Source organism: Hyperolius riggenbachi, chromosome 1, assembly GCF_040937935.1.
Source record: "Hyperolius riggenbachi isolate aHypRig1 chromosome 1, aHypRig1.pri, whole genome shotgun sequence".
Taxonomy (NCBI): domain Eukaryota; kingdom Metazoa; phylum Chordata; class Amphibia; order Anura; family Hyperoliidae; genus Hyperolius; species Hyperolius riggenbachi.
Window position 1 is genome coordinate 678,238,525 of NC_090646.1, and position 26,423 is coordinate 678,264,947.

Consider the following 26,423-nt stretch of genomic DNA (forward strand, 5'->3'; position numbering starts at 1 on the left):
GATGCCAAGGACCTCAGAGCACATAAACTTGGTCATTGAGCGACTGTATGTCAAGGTTAGAAATAGTGGGCGGAGCCACAAACAACTAACTTTTTACATAGGAAATATAAACTGCAGCCATTCTTACACTGTTAATGGCAGGGTTCTCAAACTTGACACAGTTGGTCACTGGGTGACTGGGATTGATATTCAGAAATGTGGGTGGAGCCTACAACAGCCAATCAAAATTCATCTATTGATTTTCAAAGGAAATATTTACATTGCTACCATTCTTACACTGTTAATGCCAGCGGTCTCAAACCTAATACAGTCGTTGGGTGACTAGGGTCCAAATTCTCTAAAGGGGGTGGAGCCATAAACAGCCAATCTGATTTGTTAGATTGATTTCAGAAATTCCGTTATTGGCAGGGTTCTCAAACTTGACACAGTTGGTCACTGGATGACTGGGATTAATACTCAGGAAAGTGGGTAGAGCCTACAGCAGCCAATCAAAACTCACCTATTGATTTTTGAGGGGAGTAGTTACATTGCTGCTGTTCTTCTTACACTCTTAAGGACAGAGGCCTCAAATCTGGTACAGTCAATCACTGGGAGACTGGGGTTTAAATTCTGAAAAGGGACGGGCCACAAACAGCCAATCAGAATTGTTTAATTTCAATGGAAAATTGCAACTTATTGATGCCAAGGACCCCTAAGCTCATAAACTTGGTCATTGAGTGACTGTAAGTTACATGGGAAAATATAAACTGCAGCCAATCTTACACTGTTAATGGCAGGGTTCTCAAACTTAACACAGTTGGTCACTGGGTAACTGGGATTAATACTCATGAAAGTGGGTGGAGCCTGCAACAGCCAATCAAAATTCCCCTATTGATTTTCAAGGGGAATATTGAAACTGCTGCCATTCTTACACTGTTAATAGCAGAGGCCTCAAACCTGCTACAGTCAGTCATTAAGTGACTGGGGCTCAAAATCACTAAAGGGGTGGAGCCATAAACAGCCAATCAGATTTCTTTGCTGGATAAAATGCTTCCATTCACACCATTTTGATGCCAGGAACCCGAAAGTTTACAAACTTGGTCATTGTGTGTCAAGATTACAAAAAGTGGGTGGAGTCAAAAACAGATTTCCCTGGGAAAATGCAAACTGCAGCCCTTCTTCACTGGGTTTTCAAACTTTGCACAGTTTGTTACTGGGTGACTGGGATTACTTTTCAGAAAAGTGGGTTGAGCCTAAAAAAGCTAATCAAAATTCACCTGTTGTTTTTTAAGGGGAATATTGAAATTGCTGCCATGCTTGCCCTGTTAATGGCACAAGCCTCAAACCTGGTACAGTTGGTCATTGGGTCACTGGGGTTCAAATCAGAAAAAGGGGCGGAACAACAGCCAATCAGATTTGTTTCATTTCACTGGGAAAATACAAATTATTGATGTCAAGGACCCCAAAGCTCACAAAATTGGTCATTGAGTGACTGTGTGTCCAGGTTACAAAAAAGTGGGTGGAGCCAAAAACAAATTTTACTGGGAAAATATTAACTACAGCCATTCTTACACTGTTAGTGGCAGGGTTCTCAAACTTTGCCCAGATGATCACTGGATGACTGATAAATATTCAGGGTAGTGGGTGGAGCCGATAATAGCCAATCAAAATTCATTTGTTGATTTTCGATTTTCAAGGGGGATAGTTAAATTGCTGCCATTTGTAAACTGTTAATAGCAGATGTCTCAAACCTGCTACAGTTGGTCATTGGTTGAATGGGGTTCAAATGCTGGAGAGGGGCAGAGCCACAAACAGCCTATCTGATTTGTTTGATTTCTATATACAAATTATTGATGTCAAAGACCCCAAAGCTCACAAACTTGGTCATTGAGTGTTAGGGTTTGGAAAAGTGGGCGGAGCCAACACCAAGCAAATACATACCCGGGCAATGCTGGGTCATCAGCTAGTATTCAATAAAAACATGTTTTCCTACTTTTTATAAGCCATACGGTTATCATATTTGCTTTTGTGCATAAATATTATTATTCATTTAGAAATTACAAGTTCCTAAAAGAACAGTTTTTTGCTTTGAGAGCTGACTTTGCATTTTATTCATAACTGGTTTTATTCATTATGTATTGAAGGCAGAAATGCTTTGAGTGTCTGTCTGTGTCCAGGAACTCCTACACAGTCAGAGCATGTGCCACATTCCTCACTTGATACAATTAAGTAAACACAGGATAACATTATCTCCACTTTGGGATGCGTCCAGATTTCTCTGCACTGAACTTTCAAGTCCTGTGTGTAACTCTTTGAATGCTGTTCTAGTAAAAAAAAATGCTGGTTGTATATAATATGCTGTAAATAATTTTTCAGAGCAAAGAAGAAATGCTGGGTTTCATTTAATAGCAGAGGCAATAGCAGAGAACTTACTCAATAGCAGAGAACTTGCTACAGTCAGTCATTGGGTGACTGGGGCTCAAATTCACTAAAGGGGCGGGCCGTAAACAGCCAATCAGATTTCTTTACTGGATAAACTGCTTCTATTCACACAGTTTTGATGCCAGGAACCCGAAAGCTCACTAACTTGGTCATTGAGTGACTGTGTGTCAAGGTTAGAAAAACTGAGTGAAGTCAAAAACAGATTTCCCTGGGAAAATGTAAACTGCAGCCTTTCTTCACTGTTAATGGCAGAGTTCTCAAACTTTGCACAGTAGGTCACTGGGTACCTGGGATTATTATTCAGAAAAGTGGGTGGAGCCTAAAAAAAGCAAATCAAAATGTGCCTGTTGATTTCAAGGGGAATATTAAAATTGCTGCCATTCTTGCACTGTTAATGGCACAAGCCTCAAACCTGGTACAGTTGGTCATTGGGTCACTGGGGTTCAAATTCAAAAAAAGGGGCAGAGCCACAAACAGCCAATCAGATTTGTTTCATTTCACTGGGAAAATACAAATTATTGATGCTAAGGACCCCAAAGCTCACAAACTTGGTCATTGGGTGACTGTGTGTCAAGGTTACAAAAAGTTGGCTGTAATAGATAGCGGAGATGCCGCCGCAGCGGTGAGCGGCATGGCGGCTGTCTCCACGTCTCAGCCGGCGGCCTCCGCTGCGCAATTACACGGTGGAGTTTTGCCTGGTCCTTCAGATGCACATAGACTGAGGGCGCCAGGCGACCGGACCATTATGCGAATAGAAGGGGAGTCAGCTGATCGGCCGGTCAGCTGACTCCAGCAGTGCTCCTGAGTGACTGGGGCGGCACTGTGGGGCGCTCTCAGTATATATAGGCCCTGCCTGTCAGTAGCTCCTCGTCTGCTGTTGCTACGTGTTAGCACTCAGACCTTAGTCAGATCCCAAAGTGTGCTAAAACCAGCAGGAGCTGGGGATCCACACTTAGTCAGATTCTGTTGATAGCTAAAGTACTAATTGAATTGTATTATTTGTTATGACCTTCTGCTTCTCTTGACTACTCTTCTGCCTACTGATTCTGTGCTTCTACCTATCTGATCCTGTTGCCGACTCAGCCTAAACACTACTCTGATTTAGCCTTTTGTCTTTGTACTGTATCTGTCCGTTTGTTGCCGAATCTGCTTGTCTGACTCTCCTGCCCTCACCAGTGAGCCTAGTCCCTGGGGAGGGATTCTCTGTACAGCTTAATCACCTGCTCCTCAGGTGACCAGTAGCTGCAGTACAGTCTGAATCACCTGCTCCTCAGGTGACCAGTAGCTGCAGTACAGTCTGAATCACCTGCTCCTCAGGTGACTAGTAGCTGCAGTACAGTCTTAATCACCTGCTCCTCAGGTGACCAGTAGCTGCAGTACAGTCTTAATCACCTGCTCCTCAGGTGACCAGTAGTTGCAGTACAGTCTTAGTCATCTGCTCCTCAGGTGATTAGGAGCTGTAGTACAGTGTTGATCTCCTGCTCCTCAGGTGACCACCGGCTGCAGTGCAGTCTGAATCACCCGCTCCACGGGTGATCTGTATACGTTGTCTTACTGTGCACCACCCGCTCCTCGGGTAAATTGATTACTAGTTCATCTGCATCTCCGGCTTGCTGGAATGCTGATCCCTGTGTTCTATAGAGATATCTCCCTCTACTAGCTCCTCTGGGAAGTTGGTATCTCTATCTGTATTACTGTTGCACCAAACACCTATCTTTACATCTGGTTGTCCTGTGTCTCGCTATACTCGCATTATTGGTGATTCTGCAGATCACCACATAATCAGGTATAGTATCTGTATTATTGGTGATACTGCAGATCACCAATAATCAGAAAATTTGTTCTTGCTGACACCAATCATTACAGAACAGCAGACCAAACATTATGGACGCACTGCGTAGTCAGGTTGAAGTCCTGTCCTGACCACCACGGTAAACAATCTTACCGGGGTGATCAATACCCAACAGACTCAGATCAATCAACTGTCTGGGACAGTACAGGTATTTCAAACGACTATTGATACAGTGCGATACCCTTTAGTCACGGACCTTCGTATGTTCATACCCGAAACGTTTTCTGGGCATAGATCTGACTTTCAGAATTTCAGAAACCGTGTGCTATCCTATTTTGAGTTGAGGCCCAATCTGTCAGGATCTGAGAACCAGAGGGTAACCTTTATAAAGACCCTTTTGTCAGGAGATTCACAAACATGGGCATATAGTCTTCACACAGGGCATGAGGCATTATCCTCAGTTCAGGAGTTTTTTAAGGCTATGGCCGTTATATACGATGATCCGGATATTGCTATCACGGTTGAGAGGAAACTAAAGACTCTCAGGCAGGGTCGTAATCCAGTGGAGGTTTATGCCGCAGAATTTAGGAGGTGGGCCGTATCTGCTAGATGGGGAACGTATGCTTTATTAAACTGTTTCCTGTCAGGACTATCCGATGCAGTTTCTGATTTGATGTTAGGTCATCCTAAGCCTAAATCTCTAGACGAAGCAATTTCATTGGCGGTGCGGGTTGATCGCCGCCTTCGCTATCAAAAACAAACCCGTGGGAGAAATGCTGTAAGATCTGTTTCCTACGCCTCTTCTCCACCCTCGTCACCTCAGGACGAACCGATGCAGATCGGTCAGTCTAGGTGAACACAAGTGGAGAAGAATCGCAGAAGGTCAGAAAGACTCTGTCTATACTGTGCTGAGGAGGGTCACATTGTCCAGAATTGCCCTAAAAAGTCAGGAAACGCTGCCGCCTAGGTGTGGTCAGAGGTAATACCCTAGGCGAGCCGTGTTTACCTCTAGATAATAACCGTTTACTCCTCCCTTGCTCCATTACCTGGGAGGGTCGGGCCACTGCCACAGAAGCATTCGTGGACTCAGGCTCTGCAGCTAATTTTATAGATTATGACTTTGTCAAAAAATTGGGGATTCCCTTACTTTCTTTAGACCGTCAGATTTTGATCACAGCGGTAGATGACTCTCCGTTACAGTGTAGACAGCCTCTCTCCCAGACCCCCTTATTGTTGTGTAATATAGGGGTTCTACATAAGGAGAAACTAGAGTTCTTTGTCCTGCAAATGGCAACCTCTACCATAATCCTCGGTATGCCTTGGTTGCAACTACACTCCCCTCAGATCGACTGGGCTTCAGGTCAGCTACAGAACTGGTCAGCCCATTGTCATCATCAATGTTTGGAGAAAATTGCTGTTTGCGCCACCAAGGTTCAGGTGAAAGGGGTGCCAGTGCAGTACGCAGAATTTTCTGACGTGTTTTGTCCAAAATCAGCAGAGAAACTCCCGCCACACCGGAGCTTCGACTGTCCCATAGGGTTAAGATCAGGTTGTATGCCCCCTAGAGGCCATCTCCATAATCTGTCGGGGCCAGAGAAGCTGGCTATGCAGGAATACATTAAAGTTGTCTAACACCCAGCATTTCAACTTTGCTTTAAAAGATTGCTTACAGCTTAGAAACGATTATGCCAGATTTTTTTTTTATCAGAAATTCACTGAATGGATTAAACATGACATTTTAGTGCTGCATTTAGCTAGAAATCCTCCCCAGTGCTTAGGTTAATAGTTTCAAATGTATCTATTTACAAAGTAATAAACAAACACTGCTCTGAGAGAACAAAGAGGGCTTCCCTGGCAGGCTTTTCAGAGGTCTAATTGCATTCCAAACAAAGATACATTTGTAACTAAAGATAAGAACTGATGCGGATTCCTAGTTAAATCCAACACTAAAATGTCATGTTTAACCCATTCAGCGAATTTCTGCTTAAAAAAAAAATCTAGCATAATAATTTCTAAGCTGTAAGCAATCTTTTAAAGCAAAGTTGTAATGCTGGGTGTTAAACCGCTTTAAAGAAAATTTGGCCAAGGGCTTTATCCGTCCTTCCCGGTCACCAGCAGGGGCTGGGTTCTTTTTTTGTACAGAAAAAGGACGGTGGGCTTCGACCTTGTATTGACTATCGGGGTTTAAATAAGATCACAGTGAAAAATCGCTATCCACTGCCTTTGATTGATGATTTGTTTGCTCAGGTGACTAATGCCAGTATCTTCTCTAAGCTAGACCTACGAGGAGCATACAACCTGGTTCGCATTAGGGACGGTGATGAATGGAAGACGGCATTCAACACGCCCAATGGGCACTACGAGTATCTGGTCATGCCCTTCGGGTTGTGTAATGCTCCTGCCGTCTTCCAGGAGTTGATCAATGAAGTCTTTAGGGAAGTTCTGGGAAAATCCGTGCTAGTGTATCTGGATGATATACTGATTTTCTCACCCAATCTAACAGAACATCGGAAACATGTGAAGTTTGTTTTAAGAAAATTGAGGCAGAACTCATTGTATGCAAAGTTAGAGAAATGCCTCTTTGAAGTCACTAAGGTCCCTTTTTTGTTGTAAGAATTTTAGAGTACAGATTCTCTTTAAAAGAGGCTGCAGCTTCTCAGAAGCGACAGGCCGATCGCCATCGTTCTCCTCATAAATCGTTCTCTCCCGGAGATCGTGTGTGGGTATCCATAAAAAACATTGCGCTGCGTCAGCTGTCAGCTAAATTAGGGCCTAAGTTTATTGGTCCATACGTTATTTCTGAAAGAATTAATGAGGTAACCTATAAAGTATCCCTGCCGGCTTCTATCAGAGGAACCAGTTCCTTCCATGTGTCCCTGCTGAAATCCGCTGCTGATGCTGATACTGACTCTCCTCTCCCTCCGGTTATAATTGATGGAGAGCCAGAATATGAAAACAGGAACTCTTTACAGTATCTTGTACACTGGAAGGGTTATGGTCCTGAGGAAAGATCTTGGATTCCAGCTCACAGACTTCATGCAGATGAGTTAATTTCTGAGTTTCATACTGCTTACCCCGACAAGCCTGCTCTGGTGCGTTCAGAGACCACGCCTCAGGGGAGGGGTAATGTCAGGCGTGCGGAGCTTACCTCCGCCGCGGCGATCAACAGCGCAGCTACGACTTCCGGGTCGCCTCCCGGCGCTGTAAGAGATGATGTCAGTGGCTCGTCAGCTGAGCGGCTCACACAGGCAGGGAAACAGGGTGGATGCACACACTGTATGCGTCGCACCTCTTATGCTCTCAGGAAGCGTGTCAGCTGACAGCCAGTCAGCTGACATGCACAGCTCCGTCTCCAGGGCCTGTTTGCTGGGCGTTTTGGGGCGTGACTTCCCTGCCATCTCGGGCTTCTTAAGCCCTGCATTTCCACTCTCACTTTGTCTGTTGTAGCTAACACTTCGCAGTGGAGGCTTCAGACCTTAGTCAGATCCGTGTGCTTGAACCGGCAGGACCCCGGGGATTCACACTTAGCTCAGGGATATACATATTATTGTGATTGTATTATTGACCTCTGCCTTGCCTCTTACTACTCTTCTGCCTAACGATTCTATACCTTTGCCTATCTGATCTGTTGCTGACGTCTGCCTGAATATACACTCTGATTTGCCTTACGATTTTGTACCTTATCTGTCAGATCTGTTACGACCCTGCCTGTTGACCATTCTTATATTTGTACCAGTGACAGTATCGCCTTCTACTGTCACTGTTTATTGCCATACTATTGTTTGTCTGTCTGCTAGTGCCCTCATACACTAGCAGATCATTACAGTAAGTTGATTACATGTAAATTAACTTCATTGGTATTAACACAAAAAATAGAAATATGAAGATTTGCTTGAAACTCATACAAAAATTGCTAAAACTTACACAAAAGTTCATATAATACCTAAAAAAGCAGATTCCTGCACGTGGTTAATTGCTTGTCAAAAACACAAAGGGCCCAAACCCACTAGCCCTAGGCCTTGGTTCACTAATGGCGCTAAGCCGGTTAGTGGGCCTTACTGCTTTGTTGTCGCAAACCAGGGTGATAGGTGATTTGCGCCCATACATCCCGCACAGGACCACACAGATTGCGCACAGCGCAGCTAGCCTGTAATACTGCGCGGTGCAATGATAACGTTTCACCTGCTGCCCTGTAAACGTCGCAGCCGGTTTGACGAAAGCGGTGCATTGGGTGGCCCCTGAAGTGGCGCATAGAGGCGCCGTTGCGCGGTTAGTGAATCAAGCCTCTAGTGATTTGTAAAGCTCTTGCTAATGCAATGCTATGGGGGATTTTTATAAAATCACATCGCTCAAGTGGGATCACACACATAGCATTACATTTGCAAGAGCTTTTAAATCGCAAAGCGAAAAGTGCTCCTAGTGGATTCAGGCCTTATGCAAGGAACACACATGCAGGGGCATTATTACCTGTGGTTCTATTGTAGTGCATTTGGGATCACATTTCTGCACAGTATTTGTCATGTTCATTCAGCGATTTTACAAATACATTGTCGAATACATTGTAATACATTGTAATGTCCTGCAGAAGAATACAAGACTGCAGCAGCCTGTCCAGTGGATGCCTCTGTGAACAAGCCCTTAGGCAGGTTTCACAACGGGCGCCAGACACACCACATCGCAACGTCAAAAACAGGCCTTCAAGGAACACTGCACTATTCCGCGGTGTTCCCTGTCTGGCCACCAGCCAAGCAGGTGGTGACGTGTGTGTGACGCACGCTTGCCGTTACTCCCTGACTCAGGTACGTGGCAGCGTATTGTTAAAATATGGTTCCGCGCATGTGTGGTGCGATGTTGCGTCGGTAATTGTTTTCAAATCCATGCTTCACTAACATGACTTCCGTGACGACGCAGATCGCTACAAATCACAGCAACATTATTGTAGTTTTGGATCATTGCACTGCGCCGCGGAGTGCATGAAAAAAGGGCGCCGTGAAAAAAGAGCCCAAGTTATTAACGAATTTGGCGCCAGGTATTAATGAAATTTGTTAACGAGAATCATCGTTGTCAAGCTTTATTAACGATAATTACTGTTGCAAAAACAAATGAGAAATAATAACGAATAAATATTAATGTTAAATGTCGATGCGTTTTTCGTCAATACTGCTTAACCCAACCCTACCCTCACACAGAACCCTCCCCTGGTGGTGCCTAAAACTAACCACTCCCCCAGTGGCACCTAACCCTAACCCCCCAGTGGTGCCTAACCCTAACCACCCCCCTAGTGGTGCCTAACCCTAACCACTCCCCCCCCCCTGGTGTTGCCTAAAACTAACTGCCGCCTAGGTGATGCCTAACCCTAACCACTCCCCTTGGTGGTGCCAAACCCTAACCACTCCCTCTGCAGAAACACCCTTTTACATATATTAACGATAATACCTTTGAAAATATAAAATCTGTACTTATTAACAAAATAATTCCACCAAAAAGAGAACGAACTGGCAGACACACTGGGCTTAAAATTCACTCCAAATTTATTGGTACAAGCATAAAGTGCATAGAATGCATCTGAGCCATTCTGGCAACATGTTATAGCATTAGAATGCAAGTCCTGAAATGCACATCTGTGTGAGCTAGCTCAGAGAAAAGCAAGGAAAGCATGCGAGGAGCCATGGAGTTGGCAGCGCAGGATACTTGCTTGACCTAGTGCACAGGGGCGTATCTGGGTGACATAGCGCCTATGGCAAACACTGAAATTGCGCCCCTCCCGCTTACCCCATCACCCCACTTTGTCCCATAATAACAGCTTATTTTCTTGCAATGATACGAGTCTCCCCAGTATAGGTTGCTAGAGTTAACCCCCAAGTAAAAGTAAGCAGAGGTAGCACCCTAGTACAGGTAGCCAGAGGTGGTTCACCCAGTATAAGTAGACCCATGTTTACATTGCCCTCCCAGTATATGTAGTTAGAGATGTCTCCCCAGTATAAGTAGCCTTCTTTAGCATACGTGGTAAGAGGTATCCCCCCAGTATAAGTAGTCCCTCAGTATAGGTAATGAAGTTCCCCTCAGTATAAGTAACTCCCTCAGTATAGATTTGGCAGGTGCCCCCCAGTATAAGTAGACCCTCCCAGTATAGGTAGTGAGAGATGTCCTCCAGTATAAGAGCAGGCACAAATGCCTGAGAGGCATCCTTCAGTATGGTGCTGAAGCATGAGGGAGGAGAAGGCAGCCATGGCGCCCATGGTGCTGTGGCGCCCATGGCACAAGCCATGCCTGCACCCCTCTAGATACACCTCCGCGTGCAGGCTGGTGTGGACTGGGTGAAGGCATGGGGTGCTGGGGTCAATCCAGATTGGCTGCCCTTACAGCCGTTTCGCCCTTGTCTCCTGCAGGCCTCAGAGGGGCATATTGCCTTGCTGGTCCCCTTCGTTTGTTAAGCCGCCGGGCCTCACTCTGCCCGCTTGTGCGCCGCAATTGTTGGCTTCTAGTGGCGTGGGAATGGTGTCTTCCGCCTTATCAGGCGCACCTCCGTGCCCTCCCTCACATCCTCTTCTGCCGACGTCACTGTCTCCCATCATGCGTATCTGCGGTCGCTAAGCGAAATAATACAACAAAACTATACCGTTGTAAACTTCTAAAACAATAACTACCTCAAAAACTATAATGTTATAATGTTATTAACAACATTTTTTTGCGGTGCCATTTTTTCATGGTTTTTTGGCTATATTAACGATAATTGCATTAAAGTCTATGGCAGCGCCCTTTTTGTCCACCCTCAGCCGGCACCCTTTTTTCCTGCTACCAGCGCCGCGGAAGTATGAAAGTCTACATAGACTTTCATTGCCCGGTGGTGGGGTGTGGTAAAAATACTGCACCGCCTCGGTGAGAAATGGCCCTGAGTGTCTCCAGCAGCTTCATATTTCACTCAGTGATTTCTCTCTGCATAAAAAAGCAGGAAACGGAGAATTGTGAGGATGCTGCACACTAGTGAAACGTGTTATTAAATACATGAAGAATGTGGCAGAGAAGGGATACTATGCAGAATCATTTAGTGCCAGATTCTTTTACAGGTACAATGTGGCTTCATAGTATAGATAAAGGAAGTAGCCTGACACTGCTCTCTGATGTCACTGGTGAGAACTGATCTAAATGTGTTAAGGTCCACATCCACAATACAATTTTCTGACTATTTCTTTGCAATGAATGGATGTTTTTGTGATATTGAATAACATTGTTAAAAAAAAAAGTTAAACAATATTCAGGGATGTGTGACCACCCGCCATGGTTGGTATTGAAAGACCATCATGACGGTTCACTTGACAAGCAATTGTTCAGATCACCATTAACCACTTCAGGACCACAGTCTTTTCGCCCCTTAAGGACCAGAGCCTTTTTCTCCATTCAGACCACTGCAGCTTTCACGGTTTAATGCTCGGTCATACAACCTACCACCTAAATGAATTTTACCTCCTTTTCTTGTCACTAATACAGCTTTCTTTTGATGCTATTTGATTGCTGCTGCGAGTTTTACTTTTTATTATATTCATCAAAAAAGACATGAATTTTGTCAAAAAAATGACTTTTTTAACTTTCTGTGCTGACATTTTTCAAATAAAGTAAAATTTCCTATACATTTGAGCGCGAAAGTTATTCTGCTACATGTCTTTGATAAAAAAAAAACCATTCAGTGTATATTTATTGGATTGGGTAAAAGTTATAGCGTTTACAAACTATGGTGCCAAAAGTGAATTTTCCCATTTTCAAGCATCTCTGACTTTTCTGCGCACCTGTCAGGTTTCATGAGGGGCTAAAATTCCAGGATAGTCCAAATACCCCCCAAATGACCCCATTTTGGAAAGAAGACATCCCAAAGTATTCAGTGAGAGGCATGGTGAGTTCATAGAAGATTTTATTTTTTGTCACAAGTTAGCGGAAAATGACACTTTGTGACAACAACAACAACAACAAAAAGTTTCCATTTCTTCTAACTTGCGACAAAAAAAAAATGAAATCTGCCACGGACTCACTATGCTCCTCTCTGAATACCTTGAAGTGTCTACTTTCCAAAATGGGGTCATTTGTGGGGTGTGTTCACTGTCCTGGCATTTTGGGGGGTGCCTAATTGTAAGCACCCCTGTAAAGCCTAAAGATGCTCATTGGACTTTGGGCCCCTTAGCGCAGTTAGGCTGCAAAAAAGTGCCACACATGTGGTATTGCCGTACTCAGGAAAAGTAGTATAATGTGTTTTGGGGTGTATTTTTACACATACCCATGCTGGGTGGGAGAAATATCTCCGTAAATGACAATTTTTTTATTTTTTTTACACACAATTGTCTATTTATAGAGATATTTCTCCCACTCAGCATGGGTATGTGGAAAAATACACCCCAAAACACATTATACTACTTCTCCTGAGTACGGCAATACCACATGTGTGGCACTTTTTTGCACCCTAACTGCGCTAAGGGGCCCAAAGTCCAATGAGTACCTTTAGGATTTCACAGGTCATTTTGAGAAATTTCGTTTCAAGACTACTCCTCACGGTTTAGGGCCCCTAAAATGCCAGGACAGTATAGGAACCCCACAAATTACCCCATTTTAGAAAGAAGACACCCCAAGGTATTCCATTAGGAGTATGGTGAGTTCATAGAAGATTTTTTTTTTTTTGTCACAAGTTAGCGGAAATTGATGTTAATTGTTTTTTTTCACAAAGTGTCATTTTCCGCTAACTTGTGACAAAAAATAAAATCTTCTATGAACTCACCATACTCCTAACGGAATACCTTGGGGTGTCTTCTTTCTAAAATGGGGTCATTTGTGGGGTTCCTATACTGCCCTGGCATTTTAGGGGCCCTAAACCGTGAGGAGTAGTCTTGAAACCAAATGTCGCAAAATGACCTGTGAAATCCTAAAGGTACTCATTGGACTTTGGGCCCCTTAGCGCACTTAGGGTGCAAAAAAGTGCCACACATGTGGTACCGCCGTACTCAGGAGAAGTAGTATAATGTGTTTTGGGGTGTATTTTTACACATACAGATGCTGGGTGGGAGAAATATCTCTGTAAATGACAATTATTTGATTTTTTTTACACACAATTGTCCATTTACAGAGAGATTTCTCCCACCCAGCATGGGTATGTATAAAAATACACCGCAAAACACATTATACTACTTCTTCTGAGTACGGCGATACCACATGTGTGACACTTTTTTGCAACCTAGGTGCGCTAAGGGGCCTAACGTCCTATTCACAGGTCATTTTGAGGCATTTGGATTCTAGACTACTCCTCACGGTTTAGGGCCCCTAAAATGCCAGGGCAGTATAGGAACCCCACAAGTGACCCCATTTTAGAAAGAAGACACCCCAAGGTATTCCGTTAGGGGTATGGTGAGTTCATAGAAGATTTTATTTTTTGTCACAAGTTAGTGAAAAATGACACTTTGTGAAAAAAACAATAAAAATCCAATTTCCTCTAACTTTTGACAAAAAATAAAATATTCTATGAACTCATCATACACCTAACAGAATACCTTGGGGTGTCTTCTTTCTAAAATGGGGTCACTTGTGGGGTTCCTATACTGCCCTGGCATTTTACGGGCCCAAAACTGTGAGTAGTCTGGAAACCAAATTTCTCAAAATGACTGTTCAGGGGTATAAGCATCTGCAAATTTTGATGACAGGTGGTCTATGAGGGGGCAAATTTTGTGGAAGCGGTCATAAGCAGGGTGGCCTCTTAGATGACAGGATGTATTGGGCCTGATCTGATGGATAGGAGTGCTAGGGGGGTGACAGGAGGTGATTGATGGGTGTCTCAGGGGGCGGTTAGAGGGGAAAATAGATGCAATAAATGCACTGGGGACGTGATCGGAAGGGGGTCTGAGGGGGATCTGAGGGTTTGGCCGAGTGATCAGGAGCCCACACGGGGCAAATTAGGGCCTGATCTGATGGGTAGGTGTGCTAGGGGGTGACAGGAGGTGATTGATGGGTGTCTCAAGGTGTGATTAGAGGGGGGAAATAGATGCAAGCAATGCACTGGCGAGGTGATCAGGGCTGGGGTCTGAGGGCGTTCTGAGGTGTGGGCGGGTGATTGGGTGCCCACAAGGGGCAGATTAGGGTCTAATCTGATGGGTAACAGTGACAGGTGGTGATAGGGGGTGATTGATGGGTAATTAGTGGGTGTTTAGAGGAGAGAAGATCTGCGGGCGATCTATTGGTGTGGGTGGGTGATCAGATTGCCCGCAAGGGGCAGGTTAGGGGCTGTTTGATGGGTGGCAGTGACAGGGGGTGATTGATGGGTGGCAGTGACAGGGGGTGATTGATGGGTGATTGACAGGTGATCAGTGGGTTATTACAGGGAATAACAGATGTAAATATTGCACGGGCGAATTGATAAGGGGGGGTCTGAGGGCAATCTGAGCGTGTGGGCGGGTGATTGGGTGCCCGCAAGGGGCAGATTAGGGTCTAATCTGATGGGTAACAGTGACAGGTGGTGATAGGGGGTGATTGATGGGTAATTAGTGGGTGTTTAGAGGAGATAAGAGATGTAAACAATGGATTTGGGAGGTGATCTGATGTCGGATCTGCGGGCGATCTATTGGTGTGGGTGGGTGATCAGATTGCCCGCAAGGGGCAGGTTAGGGGCTGATTGATGGGTGGCAGTGACAGGGGGTGATTGATGGGTGGCAGTGACAGGGGGTGATTGATGGGTGATTGACAGGTGATCAGTGGGTTATTACAGGGAATAACAGATGTAAATATTGCACGGGCGAATTGATAAGGGGGGGTCTGAGGGCAATCTGAGCGTGTGGGCGGGTGATTGGGTGCCCGCAAGGGGCAGATTAGGGTCTAATCTGATGGGTAACAGTGACAGGTGGTGATAGGGGGTGATTGATGGGTAATTAGTGGGTGTTTAGAGGAGATAAGAGATGTAAACAATGGATTTGGGAGGTGATCTGATGTCGGATCTGCGGGCGATCTATTGGTGTGGGTGGGTGATCAGATTGCCCGCAAGGGGCAGGTTAGGGGCTGATTGATGGGTGGCAGTGACAGGGGGTGATTGACGGGTGATTGACGGGTGATTGACAGGTGATTGACAGGTGATTGACAGGTGATCAGGGGGGATAGATGCATACAGTACACGGGGGGGGGGGGGTCTGGGGGGGGGGTCTGGGGAGAATCTGAGGGGTGGGGGGGTGATCAGGAGGGAGTAGGGGGCAGATTAGGGACTTAAAAATAAAATAGCGTTGACAGATAGTGACAGGGAGTGATTGATGGGTGATTAGGGGGGTGACTGGGTGCAAACAGTGGTCTGGGGGGTGGGCAGGGGGGGGTCTGAGGGGTGCTGTGGGCGATCAGGGGGCAGGGGAGGGGGAAATCAGTGTGCTTGGGTGCAGACTAGGGTGGCTGCAGCCTGCCCTGGTGGTCCCTCGGACACTGGGACCACCAGGGCAGGAGGCAGCCAGTATAATAGGCTTTGTATACATTACAAAGCCTATTATACTTGTTACATGCGGCGATCCGGGTGCTAGTAACCCGCCGGCGCTTCCGAACGGCCGGCGGGTTACAACGAACGGTGGGCGGAGCCAGTCCCCGGCGGCTGATCGCGTCACGAATGACGCGATCGCCGCACAGACACTCCCGCAGCCGCCCCCGCCGATGGGCGTATTGCGGTCGTTTGGGCCCGGTCTTTGCCGCCGCCCATCGGCTGGGGGCGGTCCTCAAGTGGTTAACCATCATGTAAATTACTGCGATAATTCAAATAATAAATTGTGTCACAATGTTTGCTCATCATTAAAGGAGTGATCCAAAGTCCACAAAAAAAATCCACTTACCTGGAGCTTCCTCCAGCCCGGGGCAGCCGTCCTGTGCCCTCGTCGCAGCTCCAGTGGCTCCTGGTCCTCATCGCCGGCGCAGCCAACCTCGCCAGGTCGGGTTTCGGGTCGGCTTCTTCTGCGCTCCACCGCAGAAGAAGCCTTGGATGTGTCCTTTAAGGCATTTGGTGAAGATGTATCAGGGAACAATTGTTCATCGCCATTGATTCCTCAAAGCATCTTCACGTGGGTAAATAGCTTTAGTGGCGTATAAATGCATAATAATAATAATAATAATGCACCTTTGTGTATTTATGTCACAGCCGGCTGTCAGAGACCCTCCATATGGGACATGCGCAGTGTGACCGATGATAAGGAGTATTATACCGCAGGTGAGGAGGTCACAGTTCAGTGTAACCCTGGATATTACCCGACATCTCAGAAAACAAGGTGTGTGACTCTGGATGGTGACAAACATGACTGGTCTCCAGCAGTGACCTGCACAGGTGAGTGCACACAGATTTACAATGATTAAATCTCCATCCAACACAGAGACCTCAGGGCAGAAGTCACTCCACTTGGTGCTGTTTTACGTGGCTCCTGAGAGCTTCTAATGCACATGATTTCCCCAATTAAGGTCTATGCTAATTTAACCTCCCTGGCGGTAAGGACGAGCGTGATTCGTCCAGCTAAAAGTTGCTATTATCGGTAAAGACAAGTCAGGCTTGTCCATGCCACAAGGCAGTGCATGGACAAGCTCCACGTTTTTAGCTTCTGTAGGCTTCCCTTGGACTGCTGGGTGCCTGTCAGCACACTGTGGGAAGTGATCTGTTCTCCCCACAGTGTGCCAACAAACATCCAGCAGTCTTAGGGAAGCCCACATGGAGCCAGCAGAACAGAGCCATTTTCTAATCTTTCTCTCCACCTATACCTGGCTAACCTATACTGGGGCACCTATACGTGGCTGTCTACACTGGAGTTTGGGGTCACAATTTTTACACCTTGCCCTGGGACAAATTAGCCTAGAAACTGCCCTGATTGGAAGCTTAGCTTCCAATGCTCACTCTGCATCATGCACATGGGGGGGGGGGGGGGGGGGTTCTTTTACTTGTGTTAGCTTATACTCACCATTGACATGCTGATCCCTCCTTGTATACCTCCAATAGCTTCCTCAGTGTCTTCCTACATGTCCCTCGGTGGACTTGCTTCTCCCTCGGCAATGACATGTTCCCCTGTGATATGTGTTGATGATGCCAGGGTCACGCAGCGTCATCATCAACATTTGGCAGCAAACTAATTTTTTTGTATTGATGCCTTTACAAGTACCCATATTGAATTCAATATTTAAAAAAAAGGAAGTATTAAAAAAATTATTTGAAAATGAATTGGACCACTTTTTGCAAAGAACGCCAAGGAGATTAAGCACACTGCTGTTAAACTGCATCTTCCACAATGTACTTTGAAGTGATCTCCCACCACTAGAGTGCATTGTTTCTACTTCAGCATTTCACTGTTGGTTTTTCAACAAGCGGAGAATAGAATTGTCAACAATCTATCCCAAAATATCTAATGCTAGGTACACACAATGCAATTTTCTGACAAATTTACTGTCGGATGCAGTGATGGGCCAAAATTTCGCATATGCGAAATTTCGCATTGAAATTCACATTTTTTGCATCGTAATTGTAATGCGAAATTTCAAGGAAAATAGTAATTGATTTTGTATGTTATAGTAGTATTTCATAATTTTGCATAATTTTCAAGCAATTTCATGAAATGTTGTGCCCAATTTGGCAGTTAATAGCAAAGCCTCCATACATGCTATCGCTACCAAAATTGACACCAAAAAAATACCAGAATTTTTCAAAAAGACATTGTAGTTTTTGAGAAAATCGATTTTAAAAATGCAAAAGTACCTATACTCGCATATAAGCCGACCCGCATATAAGCCGACCCCCCCAACTTTTACATCAGAAATCAGGGAAAAATTATTGACTCGCATATAAGCCGGAGGAAGGAAATGCAGTGGCTTAAAACTCCAGTAAATGTTCACAATCTACAATTCGATACTGGACTGATGGCAGACAGAGCTCATTGTAATTGACTCCAGGTGGCCTGCAAAGCCTGCCCACTCTGTCTACTCTCTTACCGGCCACTCATCCCTGCAATAGTGAGCGGCGCTGCACATGCCACAGTAATCCAGGATGCCGGCAAAACCTGCCCGCTCTGTATCCACTCAACCCGGCTGCACTAGATGACATTTACTCCACTCTGTTGGCTGCACACTCCACTCGGGGCCCTGCATAAGGTGAGTGTCCACACCTGAAAAGTTTATGACTCGCATATAAGCCGACAGGGGGACTTTTGAGCACATATTTTGTGCTCAAAAATTAGGCTTATATGCGAGTATATACGGTAAAATGGTTTTTACTTTTACATTTTTCCAAGTTTAAAAACCATTTTTCTTAGCATTTTTTAAATAGATTTTCTCAAAAACTATATAGTCTTTTTGGAAAATTTCTTTTTATTCCCTTTTAGGCCCAGTGCACACTGAGCGGTTTTAGCAGCGATCCACCAATGAAAACGCTTGGCTAATGTATTGCAATGGGATGGTGCACACCAGCGGTTTAAGGTTTTTTTCCAAACCGCAAACGTGCCTCCTGCTGCACGTTCGCGGTTTTCTGAAGCGTTTCGTCCTCAATGTAAAGTATAGGAAAACCGCAAACCGCTCTGAAAAACGCTAGATCAGAGCAGTTTTCCTGGCATTTTTGTTACAGAAGCTGTTCAGTAACAGCTTTACTGTAACAATATGTGATATCTGCTACACCAAAAACACTCCAAAAAATGCTAGGCATGCGTAGAAAATCTCTCTAATCATGCCTAGAATCTCTCTGAAATCAGCTCCAAAATCCTCTAGCATTTTGCAGATCTGCTAGCGGTTTTGGTGTGCACTGGGCCTAACATAGGTAGCAGTTTTGGTGTCAGTAGCATGTATGAGGGCTTTGCTATTAACCTCCAAAGTCGGCACAAAATTACGCAAATTTTTATGCAAAATTACAAATGACTACGAAATCCATTTCGTTTGCAAATCGTAATTACGTATAGGCGTAATTGCGAAAATGTAAGCAAAATTTAGCGAAAACGTAATTTTGCTGATTACGATCATCATCACTAGTCAGATGAATTGTTTCCAACATGTCCGATCTGATTTCCGATCAATTTTCCATTCACTTATGTGGAAAATCGACTGGAAAATCAATTGGAAATCAGACCGCACATGTTGGAACTAATCCATCTGACAGTAAATCTGTCAGAAAATTGCATTGTGGGTACCTAGCATACGAATAGGAAAGTTGAGGATGAAGATAATTTGATTCAGGACAGAAAAGTACATTCATGCTTCAAAAAGACAAACTAGTTCACTGATGGGAATTGATCAAGCTAAAGAGTTAAATGTGTTAAAGGAAACCTTAAAGGAGTCATCAGGCTTTCCATGCCCCCCCCCCCCCCATTCTACTTACCCATGGCTTCCTCCAGCTCCTACCCGGTGACATGTCCCACGGCACAGCTCCGTTTGCAGCCCACAGCCCGGTATCTCCGCCGGTACTGAGGCCGAAGGTTCAGCCTTGTACTGCGCCTTTGCAAGCTGCGCTGTCAATCACCACCACGTGATCGCTCCCTCGCCGTCCTGCTGCATTACCTGGATCTTCTGCTAGATACCCCATTAACGCTGTGAGTCGGGGAGTACTGTGCATGTGCGTTCCAGTCCTCGGGCGAGTTCTGCGTCTGTGCAGTACTACTGAGCAGACACAGAACGCTCCAAGCCATGAGAGCGCGACGGGGAATGCATGCGGCCAGACTGCACCTGCACCGACTGGTTTCAACTGGTGGACTTACTGTACCCTCTGCAATTTAAGGTCCATATCCATGACACAATTTTCGGACTATTTCTTTGCAATGAACGATCATTTTCATGATATCGCATAACATCTTTCAACTAATTTTTGTTAAACAATATTTAAAGATACAGTGGCTTGCAAAAGTATTCGGCCCCCTTGAAGTTTTCCACATTTTGTCACATTATTGCCACAAACATGAATCAATTTTATCGGAATTCCATGTGAAAGACCAATACAAAGTGGTGTAAACGTGAGAATTGGAAAGAAAATCATACATCATTCCAAACATTTTTTACAAATAAATAACTGCATAGTGGGGAGTGCGTAATTATTCGGCCCGCTGAGTCAATACTTTATAGAACCACCTTTTGCTGCAATTACAGCTGCCAGTCTTTTAGGGTATGTCTCTACCAGCTTTGCACATCTAGAGACTGAAATCCTTGCCCATTCTTCTTTGCAAAACAGCTCCAGCTCAGTCAGATTAGATGGATAGCGCTTGTGAACAGCAGTTTTCAGATCTTGCCACAGATTCTCGATTGGATTTAGATCTGGACTTTGACTGGGCCATTCTAACACATGGATATGTTTTGTTTTAAACCATTTCATTGTTGCCCAGGCTTTATGTTTAGGGTCATTGTCCTGCTGGAAGGTGAACCTCCGCCCCAGTCTCAAGTCTTTTGCAGACTCCAAGCGGTTTTCTTCCAAGATTGCCCTGTATTTGGCTCCATCCATCTTCCCATCAACTCTGACCAGCTTCCCTGTCTCTGCTGAAAAGAAGCACCCCCCCGAGCATGATGCTGCCACCACCATATTTGACAGTGGGGATGGTGTGTTCAGAGTAATGTGCAGTGTTAGTTTTCCGCCACACATAGCGTTTTGCATTTTGGCCAAAAAGTTCCATTTTGGTCTCATCTGACCAGAGCACCTTCTTCTACATGTTTGCTGTGTCTCCCACATGACTTGTGGCAAACTGCAAACGGGACTTCTTATGCTTTCTGTTAAAAATGGCTTTCTTCTTGCCACTCTTCCATAAAGGCCAACTTTGTGCAGTGCATGACTAATAGTTGTCCTATGGACAGAGTCTCCCACCTGAGCTGTAGATCTCTGCAGCTCGTCCAGAGTCACCATGGGCCTCTTGACTGCATTTCTGATCAGCGCTCCCCTCGTTTGGCCTGTGAGTTTAGGTGGATGGCCTTGTCTTGGTAGGTTTACAGTTGTGCCATACTCCTTTTTTTTTATTTTATTTTTTTTTCAAACTCAGCATACCAGATTAGGTATTCACCCAACTAAGATAGGCTTCATTGCAGCACTCTTTATGTTGGATAAAGTTAGCATCATCGTTTGAGTATCGTGTATCGTCTTTGTTCATAATCATAATATAATATAATATCTTGAAAAAACAAACCAAAAAAAAAAATAGCAATATTTAACATATAGAGTTGCTATAATCAACGATACCCAATCTGTAGCTCTATATACATTCTCACAGCCACTCATATTTCTAACATACTACTTTCTAAAAACTCTTCTTAAGCACACATACACACTTATAACTCATACATACACTGAAACATACTAGTGGGCTTACACTTACCCATACACTTTTCCATTAATTCACACACCTAAGAAAAGGCTATCTTAGGCCTCAAAGGACACTGCTGTTTTCTCCCATGGTTACTAGTCGTTTGTATAATTCCGCTTCTGTCTCAGAGAAGGACCAATCGCTTAACTCATCCATCTGAGATATCCACTCTGAAAGAGATGGGAGTTTTGGGCTTTTCCAGTGCTTTGCAATTAAGCTCTTGACCACCAATGTACCCATTTCCTTCAGAAAAATAGCGCCTGGATTATTCCCCTGTTCAGCCAAACTAAATAGTGCCGTTATGAGTGAGATACTAAAGTTGGGACCTACGGTTCTTTGGCCGAAATCAGAAAACTCCTTCCATAATTTTTCTGCAGAGGGGCATTTCCACCACATGTCGATCTCTGTACCTGCCCCTCCCCCACATCTCCAGCATACACCTCCAACCCTAGGATCAAATTTCTCCGCACGTATTGAGGTGAGATACCATTTTGCTACAATTTTATACTGTAGCAATTGCAAGTCACTATTGGTGATTTTCCAAATATTTGCCCAGATTTTAGGCCAATTTTCTTCAAGGGATATATTCAGTAACAGTTCCCATTTATGACAGTAAGGAGGGAGATCCTTTTGGCTACTCAATGCTAAAAAATCATGCATAACTGAAATTGTCTTAGGGGGCCTTTTATTTATAAAAATAAGTTTTCTTTAGTATTTAACTCAGTCCTAATATGTTTACTTCTTGTTACAAAGCTTTGGACTTGCAATTGCCACCATTGTGTCGTATTTTTAGATTCGCTTACTAGTTTAGGGATTTTAATTTCTTTATTACCTACTAGATGTATTAAACGGGTATCTTGGTGGAGACCACTTATATTGAACCAAAGTGGAGATGATGCTGGAGGGAAATCCGGATTTCCCATCAAGGATGTCATAGGGTCATAGGGGAGTGACCAGTTTCTTTCTGCCACTTAATTAATAAACCAAGAAGGGTTCTCAGAGTAAGTTTTATAAGAGGGTGAGATGTGTTTTTTGTCAATTTGCTAATAATTGATGGATGCCAAATGAAGACCGAGGCAAGGTTTAGCTCTTCCTTCTCTATTTGCGGCCATAGTTTGTGTCTAGATTCGGGAGACATTTCTACTTTCCAATCTAACACTCTAGCTAAATGTATACTCTTATAATAAATTGAGATATCTGGTGCTGACATTCCTCCCATTTTTTTTGTCCCTACTAATTGTTTTGTATTTAATTCTTTGTTTAGTCTTTGCCCAGATGAAATCCTGAAATAGCTTATGCCAGTCCTTGAACCAAGTACCGGGAAGGGTAATTGGAAGGCACTGCATAACAAACAATAACTTCGGGAGCACCAGCATTTTGATAATCGCCACTCTACCCAGAGGGTTGAAAAATGGTCGGTCCCAACTATTCAATTTTTTTTTACTTTCTTTAATCAAGTTTTTATAGTTGAGTGTAAATAGATTGTTTAATTCTCGACATACATATATTCCTAAATACTTAAAGGTTCTTTTCCAGCTGAATTTATTAAATTTCCTAATTTCATCCTTAGTTATGTCTGTGCAGCCCAAATCCAAAATAGTGCTCTTATCTTTATTTATCCTAAAATTGGAGCAAGCCCCGAACTTGTCAATGATTTCCTGACACTCCTGCATAGAATTTATGGGCTCACTTAATATCAGTAGTTTATCATCAGCGTAAGCTAAAATTTTGATATTTTCCTTTCCTGCTATTGCTCTTTTTATTTTATCTTCATTTTGGATTTTTTGGATAAGGGGTTCTAAACATAAGTTAAATAAGGTCGGTGATAAAGGGCAACCTTGTCTTACTCCATTATTAATGGCAAACTTTTTATTTGCACATGAGTTAATGATTACTTGTGCAGTTTGATTTTTGTATAACATCTTAATTCTATTGATAAAGCCATCCCCGAGGCCGAGTCTCTCCAAGCAGCAGAAAACGAAGTCCCGCGATATGCGATCGAACGCTTTTTCTGCGTCTAATTCTATTACAACAGACTCTTCCCTTTTTTTTTTGACATTTGTATATAATATCAATCGCTGCATAGATGTTTTCTTGCAAATGTCTATCTTTCCTAAAACCTGTCTGTTGTTTACCTATGATCTGATCCGTAACTCTTTCAAGTCTACTTGATAAAATGTGTGAGTATATTTTGACATCAGAATTGATCAGAGATATTGGTCTATAATTAGCACAGTCGTCCATTCCTTTACCTTCTTTCGGTATGAGTGTAATCAGGGCATTATTTGAGATATCCGAGAAGGTTACATCTTTCCCAGTATCAATAACCATTCTGCAAAAAAGGGAAGATAGCTCTCTAGAATAATATCTATAAAATTCCGCCGGAAAGCCGTCTGGACCAGGACACTTTCCACTAGGAATCCGTTCTGCTGCTTCCAAAAACTCGGCCCCCGAGACGAGAGTCTCCAGTTTCTTATTGTCTTCTGGTTGTATTTTTGGTAATTTGATCTCATCAAGAAAGGTAGCTGGCTTTTTTAATTCATGAGTTCCTAGATTATATAGTTTATGGAAAAAGTTCGTAAAGGTCTTACCTATTTCTTGTTGATCACAAGTTGTGTTTCCTACACTATTCTTTATTCTTTCTATATATCTTGGGGTGGCTTTTTTTTAATAAGTTAGATAATACTTTCCCTGATTTATTCTTCCCTTTTTTAAACCTTCTATTGAGGCTACAATATTCTTCTCCACACTCTCTAACAGTTGATTTAGCTCCTTTCTCACTTTATTTACGCAATCTATGGGTTTTGTCGAAATTCCTTTTTTGTGCTCCTGTTCTGCTTTTCCCAATTCATCTAATAATTCATTAATTTTTTTCTGCCTTTCTTTGTTTTTCCTGCATTTTATGCTGATTAGTGAACCTCTAATGACACATTTCATAGTATCCCATATTGTAATGGGCGAGAGCTCCAGAGTATCATTCAGGTCAAGGTATTCCTTTATATTATTTCAAATTTGCTCCCTGATTTCACCATCCTCAAGTAATCTGGTATCAAGTTTCCATCGATTGTTTTAGGTTTGATACTTCCTAGGTCGATTTTTAACAGGACTGGGGCGTGATCTGAGAAGGTAATTTTACATATCATAATTTCTTTTACTGTCAGTATTTGAGATTGTTGTACAAGCCAGTAATCTATTCTTGAGTAGCTGTTATGTACCGAGGAATAGTAAGTATAGTCCTTTTCATTAAAGTGCTTAACTTGCCAAGTGTCAACTAGTCTCTGTGCTTGAATTATGTTTCTTAATGTAGTCAATTCCTTCCATTTCTGAATGATCGCTTGAACAGTGCTCCGTGGGATGTTCAAGGCTTTGGAAATCTTATTGTAGCCTAAGCCTGCTTCACATTCCTCAATAACTTTATCCCTGACCTGTCTGGTGTGTTCTTTGGACTTCATAGTGTTGTTGCTCCCAATATTCTCTTAGACAACCTCTGAGGTCATCACAGAGCAGCTGTATTTGTACTGACAGTAGATTACACACAGGTGCACTCTATTTAGTCATTAGCACTCATCAGGCAATGTCTATGAGCAACTGACTGCACTCAGACCAAAGGGGGCTGAATAATTACGCACACCCCACTTTGCAGTTATTGATTTGTAAAAAATGTTTGGAATCATGTATGATTTTCGTTCCACTTCTCACGTGTACACCACTTTGTATTGGTCTTTCATGTGGAATTCCAATAAAATTGATTCATGTTTGTGGCAGTAATGTGACAAAATGTGGAAAACTTCAAGGGGGCTGAATACTTTTGCAAGCCACTGTATGTGACCACCCGCAGTGATAGTTGGTATTGAACAACCATCATGACGAATCGCTGGTGAGCAATTGTTCAGATCACCATTGACGCTCAAGTAAATTACCACGATCATCCAAACAATTGTTCTCGTGATAATGTTTGCCCGTCATTTAGGCAATTGGTGAAGACGCATCAAGGAACGATCGTTCATCCTCACTAATTCTTCAGTGCATCTTCACGTGGGTAAATAGCTTTAGTGGCGTATAAATGCATCATAATAATAATAATGTACCTGTGTGTGTTTATGTCACAGCCGGCTGTCAGAGACCCTCCATAGAGAACATGCACAGTGTGACCAGTGATAAGGAGTATTATACCATAAATGAGGAGTTCACAGTGCAGTGTAACACCGAATATTACCCATCATCTCAGAGAACTAGGTGTGTGACGAATAATTATGGTGACAGAGTGTGGTCTCCAGCTGTTACCTGCACAGGTGAGCAGATAGAGATTTATAATGATCACATCTCCACCCAACACAGAAACCTCAGGACAGAATTCCCTCCATCTTCTGGGGCAATGGGGGGATACATTACAAGACACTTTGAATAGAATAAATGTGAGATTCTACATAGACATCACATGAAAGATATTCTGAAGGGGCAACCTATTACTAGAGAAGCACTTCTTCTGTCTACCTATTCTGATGTACCCCTGTAACGATTGTGGAATCGTCTCCGTGGTCAGCGCACCAGACGTGCGCTGACGCGGCGGATTTCCTCCACAAGCGTATTATTGCGGACACCCAGGCTAAGTGCTATGCACCCGCAGAGGGCAATTCCCACTGGCAGATGGCGCTGTGGAGTGCAGGCGAACACAGCCGCTGCACAGCCACAGATGCCAAATGGGAATTGTACAGATCCGGGACAAGGTACAATCAGGCAGGGCTGGATAGCCCACAGGGAACAGAGCAATAGGACAGAACCAATGTTTGCCCACCAAATTAGTCGCCACCCAGCGACGGCGAACACACAACGGCGGAAGCGAAGTAGGAAACGCAATCGCAAGAATGGCGATTGCCAATAGCGACACAAGACTGAGCAGGACAGAGCACAAGGGTAGCAAA

General features: G+C 43.9%; 1 protein-coding gene across 1 annotated transcript in view; it reads left to right on the forward strand.

Annotated features, from left to right (window-relative positions):
- The window catches only part of LOC137544499 (complement factor H-like), a 200,555-nt gene that overhangs the window by 18,678 nt on the left and 155,454 nt on the right, over positions 1-26,423 (forward strand). Inside the window, exons 2-3 of the mRNA XM_068265587.1 lie at positions 16,344-16,526; positions 25,611-25,793. Coding sequence (XP_068121688.1) covers positions 16,344-16,526; positions 25,611-25,793 — 366 coding nt within the window. The remainder of the gene's footprint in view (positions 1-16,343; positions 16,527-25,610; positions 25,794-26,423) is intronic.